At 34.6% G+C, this 15380-nt stretch overlaps 3 protein-coding genes across 8 annotated transcripts; 1 reads left to right on the forward strand and 2 right to left on the reverse strand.

Annotated features, from left to right (window-relative positions):
* Positions 1 to 1398: 1398 nt before the first annotated feature.
* LOC125193094 (agamous-like MADS-box protein AGL14) lies at positions 1399 to 5474 on the reverse strand. Of its 3 annotated transcripts, none has more exons than XM_048090830.2 (7): positions 5058 to 5474; positions 4214 to 4292; positions 2662 to 2729; positions 2483 to 2582; positions 2218 to 2259; positions 2079 to 2120; positions 1399 to 1737 (listed from the first exon to the last, which is right to left on the reverse strand). In XM_048090830.2, exons 1-7 carry the CDS (start codon positions 5237 to 5239, stop codon positions 1633 to 1635), a joined length of 618 nt encoding a protein of 205 aa, XP_047946787.1. In that variant the 5' UTR covers positions 5240 to 5474; the 3' UTR covers positions 1399 to 1632. The 3 variants fall into 3 exon arrangements, with proteins under 3 accessions (XP_047946787.1, XP_047946788.1, XP_047946786.1); XM_048090831.2 differs by having other exon boundaries at positions 2483 to 2579; positions 4214 to 4295; positions 5058 to 5472; XM_048090829.2 differs by having other exon boundaries at positions 4214 to 4295; positions 5058 to 5470.
* Positions 5475 to 6589: 1115 nt separating this feature from the next.
* LOC125194257 (tRNA-splicing endonuclease subunit) lies at positions 6590 to 9698 on the reverse strand. Of its 4 annotated transcripts, none has more exons than XM_048092382.2 (6): positions 9568 to 9698; positions 9013 to 9145; positions 8697 to 8848; positions 8455 to 8586; positions 7768 to 8169; positions 6590 to 7352 (listed from the first exon to the last, which is right to left on the reverse strand). In XM_048092382.2, the coding sequence occupies exons 3-6, from the start codon at positions 8837 to 8839 to the stop codon at positions 7214 to 7216; spliced, it is 816 nt and encodes a 271-aa protein (XP_047948339.1). In that variant the 5' UTR covers positions 8840 to 8848; positions 9013 to 9145; positions 9568 to 9698; the 3' UTR covers positions 6590 to 7213. The 4 variants fall into 4 exon arrangements, with proteins under 4 accessions (XP_047948339.1, XP_047948336.1, XP_047948338.1 ...); XM_048092379.2 differs by having other exon boundaries at positions 8697 to 8854; XM_048092381.2 differs by lacking the exon at positions 9013 to 9145.
* Positions 9699 to 9887: 189 nt separating this feature from the next.
* On the forward strand, positions 9888 to 15210 carry LOC125194256 (uncharacterized). The gene is made up of 12 exons (XM_048092378.2): positions 9888 to 10175; positions 10629 to 10747; positions 10885 to 10991; positions 11202 to 11289; positions 11452 to 12469; positions 12610 to 12664; positions 12755 to 12836; positions 13536 to 13616; positions 13704 to 13808; positions 13878 to 13924; positions 14357 to 14513; positions 14891 to 15210. The coding sequence occupies exons 1-12, from the start codon at positions 10007 to 10009 to the stop codon at positions 14966 to 14968; spliced, it is 2106 nt and encodes a 701-aa protein (XP_047948335.1). The 5' UTR covers positions 9888 to 10006; the 3' UTR covers positions 14969 to 15210.
* Positions 15211 to 15380: the final 170 nt, after the last annotated feature.

Here is a 15380-nt window from a genome sequence, read left to right on the forward strand (position 1 = left end):
GACCCAAGGTAGAGAAATAGAAAGAGAGTTTGGTCTATAATAAACTCCATACAGACGAGGTTGTAAAATGACACGTGTTACGAAAATTTAAATTTTTGCAATTTCACTAATTTAGCTAACATGGACATCAATTAGTAAATAATTACTAGAAAATAATTATGGTATTATTATCAAACTAGTCTCTAAAATCTACTTACTTAAATTGTTTATATAAAAAAATTTACTATGAAATATTGAAATTTTAATAAAATGTGTATATAATAAGATTAGATTTAGGACACTTTAGTCAGATGAATTTTAATTTATAATGTCGATAAATTTATCCTTCTTTCACTCTTTATCCACAATTAATAATTTTTATTATGGAGTTTATGGTTTACCTATCAACTTCAAACTTTTTTTTAAGTAAAAGAAGAAGGGATATAAGTTATTCGTTGGAATTGCAATTCTCAAGTTACGTATTTCGACAATGCATCCAAGTAGAAAAATGATACGTTCTCTGTCCCACGAGAGTATGCATTCTTCGTTGGGTACGAGTTTTAATGTACAACGTAAAATAAAAAAGAGATAGGAAAAAAAATGATTTAAGTATTATTAATGGAGAATGGGTTCCACCTCATTAGCGAGAAAAGACAAAATTAATTAAAAATTGCATAACGGACTAAAGTTAATAAATTATCAATATGCAATAAAACTACTACTTTTTTTTTTATAACTAATAGTAATATCTTTAAATTTATAATTTATAATTTATAATAATGTGAAAGTGGACTTACAATCCATTGAAGAAGAAGATGAATTGTCAAATGGGCTAACTTATTACTTCTTCTGTTGGGCCTTTAGTTACTTTAGCTGGGCCATTTATCTTTTGATTGTTGGGAATAAAAGGGTTTAGGAAATTCCTTTTCACTAATTCTACTCTCTCTTCTTTTTATTTACTTTTTATTTTCATTTTTTATATCAAGAGTGCATCATCAATTCCATATATTTTCTGATGTTAATTTGTTAGAACCTTAATCTAATCAAGGTTAATATTTTCCATACTTTAGCAGCTCAAAAAAAGACATTATAAATGACTAAATCTTTTAGCCAAACTAATTTAATTTCAATAATCTTCTGTATTCTTTTAATATAGTAAATTCTAGGCATGACGACTTGTCAATAAAATGAAAATGAGACTATAAAAATATTATATAGAAGTTGAATATTTTAATATTATTATTGTGATTTTAATTTTTAGGATCAGCTTATTTAAGTTTCTGATTCTGTTGAGAGCATCTTGACTGAGGTAGTAAGAATTTTGCAAAAGTTCTCTACAACTTAAATATGAATACTTAAGGAAGGAAAACAACATCAATTAATTAAGGAGGAACTAATTAAGATTATTGTTACAAATAGTTTAAAACAAATCTGTGCAAATATGGATAATCAATCAGTCCTATGAGTTCCAAATTAACTCCCTATAAAAGGAGTACTATTGCAAGTTGTAACAATACACAACTCAATACAAATCTTCAATTTCAGCCACACACACTCTATATTCTTCAATTCTATGTCCAAATTCGTTCTTTTAACAATATTTATATTTTGTGACACCTAAGTTTTTTTAAAATATGAATGATATGTATATATTCATGGCGTTTGCCGGTGCGTTTGGGAAGGTGGTCCGATGAATAAAGCGGTTTCCACCGCGACAGGCAGCGGTGGCGGTGCATCTGTCAAATACAGCATCTCACTCTACACAGAAAACAATAGACAATTAGAAGCTTTAGCAAATATTAACACACACACACAAATATATAAAGTAATTGCATTCACAATCAGAATCAACTGCACTGAGAAAAATAAATTTGTCACTTCAAGTATTTCGATCATAGCAACTTGATATGTGTCATGACTCATGAAAACTTCAATTTGTTTGAAAAAAATAAACAGTAGCTCTATCTAAACATATAATTATAATTTCATATTTAAATGATGTCTTATATATATTTAAATGTAATGTATTTACGTTAAGTTTAATGGCACAAAAGTAATGAAGAAATTAGGTAAATAAATCTATTAATATTGTTACATACCTTCTTCCTTAACTCTGCGTTTTCTCTAGTCAGTTTCTTCCCCTACATGGAGATTCATTTTCGATCAAACCTCTATATTCGTAGAAATACATGTAAATAAAATAATTCTCTTCATCAAATAGTAAAAGATTTGAATTACCTGTTCCTTGAGCTGATCAATCTGCTCGTTCAATAATTTAGTCTGGTACAAGGAAACATTATTCGAACTGAATAAGTTAAACATTAGTCGAACATATATTCAATTAATCGATATGATCGCTCGGGAAATAATTAACTAGCTAAATTCTAGTTGTATTTATCAACTTGGCAAAAATTTGTCCTACATGTTACTAAACAAGTTAGATTTTGGGCTACATATATTAAAATTGCACATGTTTTACTGAAATTGATTTGAATATATGTACCTTCGTAGCTCTGATGCTTCTTAAGCTATGTTCTAACTGTCGTTCGAGCTGATCTAACTCTTCCGTTGAACAAGAATCTAAGCCCTCTCCCAAGAGTCTTCTGAAGCATAGGTACATTCATGCAACAGTTAGATGCAGAAAAATCAAGAAAGAAGTGACTAACAAGGAAGATATATAACCTCTTAGATTCTTCTAGAAACTCCATCTTCTTAAGCAAATCATCACTGCTCTGATCATCTGTCGTTAGCTGTCTCAAATCCAATCATAGTACAAATTTTAGAATGTGTCTCACAGTTGATTAAATTTGTACCGGTTTTGTGGTTTAAATCTGAAATATCATAATTCAAACAGATTATATATGACTAAAAATGCAAGCTAAAGCATTTGATCAATATTTCACACATGTTCCTTAATTTCTTGCATGATAGTTTGTTTCAGACTTCACAAATTATGGCAAAATTCATGTTTTTAACCAACTGAAAAAACTTTCTAAAAAGAACACAAACTTTCTAAATTTTATTGGCCAACACTCAAATATTTGGAGTCTGATGGGTAAACTGAAAGTACCATTTGAAAGCTCTGAATGATAGCTTTCCAATGGTACTCATAGTAATGGTCATGGTTACCAAAAGTGATCCGAAATTCAGATTTTTGTACCATGTACTGTTAGAAAGTTATCGTTGAGAGCTTCGCACCTTCGGATGTCTCATTCGACTTCCAAGAATCGAGTTATTGGTTAATAAATTTTGGGCTCGGGTCAAATTTGGAAACATAATTTTGGAGCATTTTTTAACAACATAATTAGGTTATAGTTGTTGTCATACTTATTCCCATGACAGAGTTAGGGTTTCCAGTTAAAATTTTTATTTTTATGTCTTATTTTGATTTGAATTTCTGGAGAAGAACAAAGATTCGAGGCTTATTTTCGAGTATATTGTTTTAATAATATTTTCATTTGATTTGAGTTGTTTAGGAGTAACAAACCTGATTTGCAATATACTTTTATTCTAAAACTACTAGAAAGTGGATAGATTTGTTTTAGATGAAACTTTACTATGAGCAAGTAGGTTCTCCTTTTCTTCTTTATAATCTCGATTTGATTACTTTCTTTACAAAGAAAAGTATGTCATGATCTAAACTCAAAATAATATAACTGTTTTGCACAAGATAATAGTGAGATACAATCATAAGGTTATTCGTAGGAGCTCAAAGTATAAAGATATAAGACTAACTAAATTGTTATGTTGTAATTTGATTGATTGGGTTATTTCATAGATTAACTACTACTAGTACTATATAAATTCCCCACTCCAAACTTCCAGCAAACACACCATCAAAAAACTTTAAAAAAAAAAAAAACTTACTATCTGGAAAAAATTCAAAACACTCTATCACACTCCAAACTTCCGACGAACACCAACAAAAACCCACGCCCGCCACTACACGAACGCACCCAATGCCTTACCCCAGTCTTGAATCTTGTTGTTATGACGCCCCCTTCATTTTTTAGTGCATTAGTTCAATAAAACAAAGACGTTTCACCGTGACTTTTTCTCGAACTCTTGGTCTATTGGTTAGAGGAATGGGAAATCATTTTAACTTTTACCAATTAAGTTGTTGTTTCATCACGACTTTTTAGACTTTATCGACCAAAAGCGCAAATGCCATTTTTCACTAAAATAAAACTAAGTAGAATCAATGTTTCAAAGTAATTCGGTGAAGAGTTCTGACCTTGAGATTTTCTTCCATGTTGCTCCCACTTGAAACGGCCGCATTTGCCATATATCTGTCTATGGTCTTATTGATCCCACTGCTGAATATTAAGAGTTTCAAATGAAAACATTAATCATCAAAAAGCAACCTAACTTTTCATAGAATGACAAATTTAACAACAAATTAGTACACAGTGCATGACTAATCCTGAGACTTTTCCATTTTCCTTAAGTGTTTGAATTAAATTTTGATTAAATTAGACCTTAATAGTATTAATTAGAGCTAGCATAAAATTAACGAGAAATAAAAGACTTCTAAAATTTCCTAAAAGAACAGACTACTAATGTAATGTTCGAGCCAAATCCCAAAGTGAACGCTAGTGCATAGGGCACGGACAAGGAGAGAGACTCCACATTGGAGCGATAATTACGAGAATATGTAGGTATGACTGCTTATTTGATGAGACGAATGAATATGTAGGCACTAAACAATACTGCAAAAAATCTCGTGCCGAAAAGAAAATGTTTCGCTCTAAATGAGACAAAATGAGTAATAGTTTACATAAGTACCACTAAATTAGTCTTGTTTAATTTTTGTACTTGTTCATTGTGATGATCTCAATATTTTGTTGGGGAGAACAAACTTTGGGATTTGGACTTGGCTTATTTCCAAACCTTTAAAGGCATTGGAGTTTACAACATTAATTAAACCCCATTTCATAGCTATAATTAAAGTAAAACAGCAGAAAATAAATAAGCTACCAACCACAAAAATTAAAGAGAGAGGAACCCAAACAAATACACAAAGAATTGAGTGAAATTTAAGAATTGAAATATATAATTAATAAACAAAGTGATGGTACCTTGAACTTGAGAATTCACACAATTTTCCAGTGGAAGAGAAGACCATGAGAGCAACTTCAGCATCACACAGAACTGAAAGCTCAAATGCCTTCTTCAACAGACCACTTCTCCTCTTCGAGAATGTGACCTGTCGGTTCGTCGCGTTTTCGATTCTCTTCAGCTCAGTCTTCCCTCTCACCATTGATAACTTTTTTGTAATTTCTCTCAGATCTGTGGAAGTAATTCAAGAGAGAGAGGGAGAGAGGATTTTGTTGTTGTGTAGAAAAGGAGCAAAATTGTAAACCCTAGATTTGGAAAGGATGATGAGAGATGATTTTGGGGTTTCTACTTTTAGATGAGTTTTCAACCATGGAATGGGAATAAAGATGCTTTAGGAAAGGCCAGGTGATTGGTGAACCCAAATACTGACCTAATCCATTTCTTTTTTTAGTAAAATTAGACAACCTGAAAAGAAAGACTAAAATGAATGGGAATAATGCAACAAGTGGAGACCTGTCGGAGTTGTGAACTCCAAAATTCCGGGCCCACTCATTTAGTCTTACTTCAAATTAATATTACAAATATTTTTTCAAAAATTAGTCAAAATATATCCCTCAGTCTATTTCAGTTCTGGTAATCTGACATGAAAGCAATCAACTCATATCAGATTTAATTACCATACTTTATTGGTTGGTAAATTGTTTGATCTGTTATTAAACAAATTGATCCATCTATTAGCAAACAGATTAATCACGTAATTATGAATATCACACAAAACATTTAGATCATCGATTAATTACCGATCAAATTAATTCCAACTACAGTAGGACGACAAAAAAAGGAACAGATGGATTATCATGTTCGTTATATTAAAATTGATTTAAAATAGTTGTCTGCGATTGACTATCTGATCTACTTCATCTACTCCCCGGTCCCCCCCGTCCCACTCTAAGTGAACCAATTTTTTTCTTTTTAAGATGTCCCACTCTAAATTAACATTTCTAAAAATAGAATAAGTTTCTCTCTCTACTTTTTCCCTCATTCTTACTTTATTATCTCAACTTAACATACAAAACAACATTATATAAAATTTCGTGTCGAAATAGAAATGCACCACTTAGAGTATTATGTTTATTTTTCACTTTTTTTTAAAAGATGGTCACTAATAACGTTATTTACCTTTATGATAATTTAAATCCTCGATATATTGGTATTTAATTTTATTATAATTCAAATCCTCAAAATATTGGATGGCAAGAGGAATATCTTTTTACTCCTATTGATTTAATCTCTTACTTGCAACGACATTTTTTAACTTATGTATGCTCTATAGCTCCACATAATTGCCTCTTGTTGAGGCCAATATATATTTATATATTAGTTAAATGTTTCTTTTATATATAATCGAATTAGTGTGTACAATTTGGGGCTCGGATAATTGAGAGCATAAAATGTCGCTTTTTCACAATCGCATTTAAAAATTTAAAATATTTGTTAGACTGACGTCTGATGAGCTACGTCAAACTCAGAAATCCAACTAGTACTGACTGTATTATGAAAAAGTTGATTGGTCCCTTTCTTATATCATTTCATATAACAGTTTGAAGTGAAACTGATTTATACATATACCGATGATAAAAGTCACATAAAATTCTGAACTCTAACACTGTTTTTTATTTGATAAAATACTACTCCCTCCGTCCCGGAGTATTAGACTCACTTCTTTTGAGCACATGATTTAAGGAATTGATATTTAAATAGTTAAAGTGGAGAGAGTAAAGTATGAGAGAGGGAAAAAGTAGGGGAGAGAAGAGAGAAAAAAGTAGGTGGAGAATAAAATAAGATAAATGTTTTTTACTAAAAAAGGAAATGAGTCTAATATGTTGGGACATCCCAAAAAGGAAAGTTGGTCTAATACCTTGGGACGGAGGGAGTAAAATTTTTTAGCTAAGAAATTCACATCTTTAGGTGAAATGTCTAGATAAAGAAAATGGCAATTTCTTGAGTTGCTGTGAAGGATGAGAAATTCAGCGGCCGGCGTTTCTTCATGTTGGGAAAACTTACATTGATGAAAAAGGCAGACGGACGGCGTTTTGTGCAATGAATAGCGTAGATGGTACCCACCCTGACCTATTCCGTATCTGTAGACATATAACTTTATATGGCTGCAAAAGGGTCATGGAAGGGCAGGCAACTCGACTTTGGTGAACGACAAGAAACTGACCCTCCCATGCTCGACCACGTAGAGCTTGAGAGGTATTCGGCCACAACATGTTTCAATGTCCTCAATCTCTTGTCTGGATGGTGGGTGGCTACTGCACAAAAAATGGTATCTTTGTGTCACTATATGCAACGGCAGGTCTTATTCATACTGAATTTTACACAAAGAAATACCAAAACAAATGGCAGGTCTTATTCATACTGAATTTTACACAAAGAAATACCAAAACAAATGGAGTTCGTATAATAGTTTGTGTACTAGCAAGGATCCTACACCTGATCACACAAATAAAATGATCGTCTTTAAAGAAAGAAAGACGAAGTGTATTTCCATTTCTCTTGCCGTCAGAAATCATAGGATAACAAAATGAACAAAATTAGCTTGCATTTTTTATCCAGACTAATACACCACCACAGTATTCATCATAGATGCATTAGCAACAGTTTGTTGAAACATTATTGTATCAAAGGAAAATGAGCTGATCAAGAATATTTGCTGAAGTACGTTACCTGGCTCGGCACAACATAAAAGATGGATCTCCTGAGGAAGACTTTCTGAACTTGCTATTAGGAGGGAAAACATCAAATATTGGTCTGGTTCCGCCAAGATGCATGTTACCAAACATATCTGTGATGCAACTGTAGTCTACATTTCCCTTATCAGTAATACTGCAGGACTCTCCCACACTGTCATCAGCAATGGTTTTATTTTTCACATTCTTCATGGACCAAGCCACCCCATGTCGGCCAACAATATATCCAAGAGACTTCAGGCATCGGTAAACCTCAAAAGACTCCCATGAGCATCCATACTTTTCCTGGTCTTCTGCTAGCTTTGCATACAAATCACTCAAGGGAAGAGGAGTGTCGTCAACATTCAAGACATCCAGGGCACCAATCTCAGCTAAATATCTACACCAAAGAACAACAAAAACTAGAGTTCTTTACTCTGAATTAACTATGTGAAATATACTACCCAAGCAGCAGCAGCTATTTACTCCAATACTAAAATCAGTTATCAACTGAGGGAATAACAGGATTAAGAGCACTATTTATTCTTTCTGGTAGCAAAGAGTGATAACTGTAAGCAGAGAACTGACAATAAACAAACAAAGTAACCAAAGATAAACAGAGTCCATAATGCACCAAAAAAGATAACAATGTCGGAATTGAAGGTGAAGAGAATGCAACACATACAACGTTTCTTCTATTGAGCAATATGTCTTCCCATTCCGACTTATCCCAGTCGTGGTCCACATTTTACCCTTCTTCTCCAGCACCTCAGCTATTCCCAGCTCTTCAATCCACCGCACCTTCGACCTCTCTTTCCTGCAGTGCACATGAATATTAACCATAGTCTCATAAGTTTTTAATAACCATTTCCCACTCACAGACACAGAGAAACTAAACGCCACATCACTTGCTTTCCAACAATATACCTAAATTGCAGCTTGGGAAAGTCGCCAGAGGCAAAGCAAAGCTCATCATCAAGTGAATCCTCGACAAAACCCTCCGAACCGCTATCACAATCATACACCCCATCATCAGAACTAAAGCTTTGTGCGGCATCTGTTTCCATCATTCAGACAACCTGGAACTTCAAAAGACAAGAGAATGTACATATACTTAATCTTTCACAGAAAATATGATATCTTGCAAAATGAATGCAACAATCCATCTCATTAACACTGATACATACAAATATCCTAACTTCTACCTCAAAAAACATTGCTTCAATATCAATATATAACTAACCAGTCAAAATTTTGCAGCAAAATCTCGAGCCAAGTGCCGTTAACTTATTGGGAAAGATTGAGACTTTACGGATTTTAAAGCTTGCAGAGACCGAGTCTTGACGGTGCAGAGACATTGGCTTACCTAAGATGTTCTGCACCATTACAAATATCAGTTCCATTATTTGATTGGAGTTATAGAATCTAAAAAGGCAGAAAACGCCACAAGGAAGAATAGAATTAGGTGAAGAGAGTTAAATAGTGGTGTTTCCCAGCAGATTCAAGGGCACCAGTCCACCTCCAGCTAATTAAATGTAAAAAGCTTAAGCTAATTAAATCCCTCATATACACAGATGATGTAAAAAGCAGTGTTGAATTTTAAGCTAATTAGATATCTAGAGCTGGTGATGCATGCTCAGGAATTTGCAAATGTCACAATGGATACAATTTCCGTTTCAAATTTGCCACTAAGAGAGATTGATTGTAGAAGTAGCAAGTGTATGTGAAGTAGCATATTGATAAACATGAGCCCCTTTTGAGAGCAAATTGAGAAAAGAGAATGCGATTTGTGCATTACCTAGGCCGTTGGAGAGGGCGTTGAGTAGTTTGGAGTAGTAGCTCCTGATCCTTTTCTCCGGCGGCTGAGAATCGAGCGGCGCAAGGCGGCGGCGGCGGCGAGAGGGAGGAAAAGTTTCGTGTTTTTGGCTATCAATTTAATTATATTTTGATTTAATGTGATTATATTTATATAGACTTCATTATTTATTTACTAAAATGAGTATTAATTGAAAGAAAATATATTTGATAATTAATTAAAAATATCTTATCAACGACAGTCAAGCTAAATAAAAGTGAAAATGCGACAAACATTTTCAGAAAACCCCCAAAATCATTTCTTCTATTTCCAGGCTGTAACTGCTAGCGTCACTCCACCGCTGTTTGTGTTTTGTAGTAACAACTTCTGGAGAAAGCATAATTGATTTGATCGCTTCAGCATCTGCGAAACAGCTACCCGAATGGATTCTTCGCCTCAGTCCGGTTCGCCCTCCGCCGCCCCGCCGCCTGAGCTGGAGGCCAAGCGCGAGAAGGAGATGGTGCATAAGACTAAAGTCATTCAGTTTCTCGGGCGAACCGCGCCTATCATTCTCCAGAACGACAACGGCCCATGCCCTCTCCTCGCCATCTGTAATACCGCTTTCATTCTCTCTAACTCGTTCTAATTTTAGCTCTGATAAGAGTTGATGTGATTCTGATCCTAGATATAACGTATTCTTGGGTTTTGCGCGATTGATTTCATGAAACTGCAAACTGTGGAAATTGAAAAACCTGAGTGAAGTTCAATTCAGAATTATTACTATGTTAATTACTAATTCTGACTCATCTTGTCTAAGTCTGGAGGGCAGCCGGCAGCTCATCACGTTTACTTTTTTGTTGGTGTGTGGATTGTGTGGAATATGGCTGTGTGAGGAGAACATCTGTTTGTGTTTTGTTTAATTGGTTTGACATCATGGGTATTGTGGCTTAGGATAAAACACTGATCTTGTATACCGAATTATGTTCACAATAGATGTTCTAATGTCGAGCCTTTACGTGCATCTATCCTTGTTTGACCTAACTTGGTGTTACATATGATGATAGGTAATGTTCTTTCCCTAAAGAACAGTTTGAATCTGAGCCCAGATATTCCAGAGGTTTCCCAAGAAAAATTGCTTTCACTTGTGGCTGAGCGGTTGATCGACTCAAACACTAACACCGATGTAAGGCTTTTGAACTGGGAAGAAGATTTTTTTTTGCCTGAATTTGTATCTTTTTAGTTAACTTGAGCTGAGTACAGTAGTTTGCCTGCTTCCTTTCCCTTTTATTGATTAATCTAATCTTGTGTCTCGGATGACAGAACAAAGACACTGGGTATGTAGAAAATCAGCTGCAAAATATTGCAGATGCAATTGATTTACTTCCAAGACTTACAACAGGCATTGATGTGAATTTGAAATTTAGAAGGTATACCACTTTTTTTGCTTCTCCTTTGATTTTTGAGTTGTCATGTGCTACAATCTACTTGTATGTGCTTTGAGGCTAAATTTTTGTGGTCTCTATATACTCTAGTACATGTGTTATTCAATTTTATTTTTGGGGGTGCGGTATGATCCTAGTAAACTAGAAACTGTGTCTATATTTAATTTTTTGACGAATTTTGTCTGAAATTTTCAGAATTGATGATTTTGAGTTCACCCCAGAGTGTGCAATCTATGATTTGTTGGATATTCCACTCTACCATGGATGGATTGTTGACCCACAGGTATGGTTTGTTTCTCTCTCTGACTGGCTAAACTTGCAAGAAATTTGTGAAACCTACAATAAGTCCTTTTTGTTCTTTCATAGCTCCCATTATCTTTTGTATAAACCGGTGGCCTGTGGGTTTATTGATAGTCAAGTAAATGTTTCTATGCATGCGTTTCAGGACCGTGAAACTGCTGATGCTATCGGGGCTAAATCATATAACACTCTCATGGGGGAGCTTGTTTCATTAGAGGCAAAAAGTATAACGAGTGACGAGAAAAAGAATTCTGAAGATGACACTGTTGATTTTGTCGCTGCAACTACTGCAGCTCTTGGAATTCCTTCTCCAAGTCTTTCAAGAGGCCAATCCTTTACTGATTCTCCTCCACAAGCAAGGAAAGGGGACATCGAAGAAGAAGAAGAGCTCTTAAGAGCCTTGAGATTGTCAGAGATGGAAAATTCTATTCCGGTGGCAGATGGTGTTGTGTCTGATGGCCATATGAATGAAAGTGTGTCGATCAATAAGTGTGAACTGGTCGCACCGCCTGAAGTGGTTGAAACTAATTTTGCTGTCGAACCCGCAAAGACTGTGGCATTGAAATCCAATGATAGCAATGCTCTGGGCAAGCTCCATGTAGATCCAGGCTCTGAAGTGGTTTCACATGAAGCCCTTTCTTCAGAAACTGATGAAAAGCAATTATGTGCTCAACCTTCAGATGAAGAATCTATAAACGTTGTTGATAATGTGATTGGTTCAGACACAGTGATACTGAATGGAAAGGTCCAACCAGTATCTTTAGGAGAAGCTCGTCTACCTGCATCTAATGACTCACAGCATGAATTGATGAGTGATAATCATGCCCAGGATCAAGTCACTTCCACCTCAAACCCAGAAGCTGAGAAAAATTCTTGTGATGTATCTGATGGAAAAGATTCATCCAGTTTGTTGAATAGTGCAGATTCAGATTCATCTAGCAGCCAAATGCACCAAAATGATAAACCTGAAGCCAAATCTTCCGGTGTTGATGATAGTGAACCAATTTATGAAGGTGAGGATCGCATATTGGACTCAGGTACTGTTGCTTATGCAAACCGAGAGCCTATGTATGAAGGGGAGGTGGTACTTGCGGAACAGGTTGATACAGGTTTTGTGGAAAATGGTGACTTTGGTAGCAAGGACACAATTTCTGTAAAAGAAGGTAAAAAGTGCTCTAGATCATTGATAAGAATTCCCTGGTGATTATTTTGTTTTATTAAATTCATTATTCAAGATTAAGACAACTCTATTTGTTTAATTTTATTAGACCTTTGTGCTAATGCATGTATTATTTCTCATTAGGGGAAATCATCAAGAACTTCATGAAGAATAGTGCCAGTCAGTTGACTGTATACGGGTATTTATGTTTGCTACATTGCCCCATTGGTTAAGAAGATATGCTTTGTTTGCCACAAGAATCTTCTGATAATTGGTTGTCTTGTTGCAGCCTATTTTGCTTACAAGACCAAGTCAAGGAACGTGAGCTTTGTGTGTTTTTCAGGAATAATCATTTCAACACTATGTTTAAGGTTAGTACATGCAATTTGCTATGTTATTTATCAGTTTTCTCTTCAACAGTTATAGTGATGATTCGGTATGCTTGTCGACTCAGTAATACTTGTAAGTTTTTTGTCATGTGAAATCATTGTTTATATATGGCTTAGTGATGATTAATGCATTTAACAACTTTTTATTGTTCAAGAGTTATAATGTTGTATCAGTTTCCTGTAATGCCAGAGTTCTTTCATATCCACATACTCTTTATACTTCTTTTCTATTCATATTGTTGCTTTTATGTACATGCCCATGTACAGTGCATTTCCATATATTTAGATCCTATGCTTGTAGTAAAGCATGATATATTACATCACGTAATATATTTGAACATGTTGTTCAATCTGGTGATATTATGTGCTTAGCTCTGCTATGTTTTCTGTTCCTTCATATGTTAACATACTTGTCCAAACAAGATGTTGGATTTGCTAATAGTATGTTGGCCGTCTTGTGACTTGAAGAATGTATATTTTTGTAGTTGACGCACACTTGTTAGGATGGGATATTTTGTGACGATAATGGTGATATCTCCTTAATTTATAATTTTTTTATAGGAGTGGGAACTTGTAAGGATTAATTTGGCATCTGGAATATTGATGATTTTTAGTTGCAACTGTGTATTGGTATCAGACCATTTGATTACATTTGTAACTGATTAATTGGTTAATTTGCAGTATGAAGGTGAATTGTACATTTTAGCAACTGACCAAGGGTATCTAAATCAGCCAGACTTGGTGTGGGAAAAACTAAATGAGGTATTACTTGATGTTTCTTTTTAGTGCATGGAAGCGTAGATAGTGGTGAACTATTTATGCGTTGTTAATTTGATTTTCATGTTTTAGGTGAATGGTGATACTGTTTATATGACTGGCAACTTTAAGCAATTCAAGATGGATGAGCATTCCAGCAGCACGTGGGATGAACAGAATGCTAGGGCCACTACTGCAGTATGTAGTTTCTTGTTCTAGAACTTTAGGTGTTTAAGCGCATGCCTTGATTAAATATCTTCTTTGCAGGACTACCTGGCTAGCATTGATAGTTCCGAACCAAATACAAGTTTCAAGTAATTCTATTTCTTTGGCTCATGATTTGTTGTTCTCTTAGTTTTATGTTACATATTTATGATTTAGTTCAGTGTGACTACAGAATGTAAGTGGTATCTGAATATTTCATGATTGGCCTACTTTGGTCTTCATTTATTCATGTACTCACTACTTTGCCAGCTAACACTTTATTGATACAGTATGTATTTTGAAGTCATTTTCTCATAAAAAGGTGTTTTTTTGGATTTTCTTTCTTGGTGGGAATTTTATTTAAAAAAGATACTCAGTAGATGTTTCTGTCAGTTTGATTTATAATTCTTTTTTACTTATACTTTCAAATTCTTCCTAGTTCTAATTTTTATCTGATGCATCACAATGTGGTATTCAAATTTAATTTGATTTATATGCTAAAAGAGCAAGCTCGTGAATCTTACTTGGATTCTTTTTCTCAGTTCTGATTTGCAGCTGGCGATAGCTCTCCAACAGCAGGAATTTGATCAACAGCAGCAGGAACAGCAGCGAGAACAGCAGCAGCAGCAGCAGCGTAATGCACAGCAGCAAGCCGTCAGCAGCAGTTCAAGGCTGATTGTCGGTCCTCCCCAGCCCCAGGTTTGTTAAAGTTGAGATCTTACTGTAGCAACTACCAAATCTTCAGCATTATTAATAGAAATAAATAGTATAATAAATAATCTAGCAAATCGTACTAATCCTGGGACATCCCTATTAATGCTTTGTGTTCCCAGAATGGTTTTGGCTTCTGTTACATGTGCAACATTATGTGAAATTGATACCAGAAACACCCATCATTAATTCTAGCTCGAACGTAACATACATATCCCGTTCTTAATCTTATGCATCCATTTCTACGCGTACGTGTATTTAGTGCCAAAGTGAATGGAGATTTCACTTTCAGCGTAGCTTCAGCAACTTTTCATACAGTAGTTGCATTATCTGATTTAGATATGCTTGTGCGTCTCCATGTGCAGGCTCCGCGGAATAGTGGGAAATACACGGGCTCCTCAAAGCAGGAATCGAAATCGAAAGAGAAGTGCATCATAATGTGAATGCCATGGGTGTTTCTGGTTTAGTTGCAACCCTTTTCCATTTACCTCTTTGTTTGTAACACTGCTAACTCGGTATAGTCTACTGTTGTAAATAAAAATCACTCATTTATAGCATAGACAACTACTCACTTTGTTGTGGGATTTTGCTTTCTGCTATTTTTCTGCTCACTCAGTAATTAGTTTCATTTGGTGTTATGTGAATAAAAATAAGGACCTGATTTGATGAGTGTGTTTTGAAGGAATTATATGTTGTTTTATTTTGAATAAATATGATTGTTCGTTTGTTTCAAATTCTTGCCGTGTATGATATTATACAGATTGTGGTGACAAGTTGGAACTTGTCGATGACAAAATGGTGAATTAATATGTTGATTTAGTCATTATTTTATAGACTAAAGTTCATTTTTTATCT

Source organism: Salvia hispanica, chromosome 4 (assembly GCF_029641045.1).
Source record: "Salvia hispanica isolate PSC_SH4W2 chromosome 4, Shi_PSC_v1, whole genome shotgun sequence".
NCBI lineage: Eukaryota > Viridiplantae > Streptophyta > Magnoliopsida > Lamiales > Lamiaceae > Salvia > Salvia hispanica.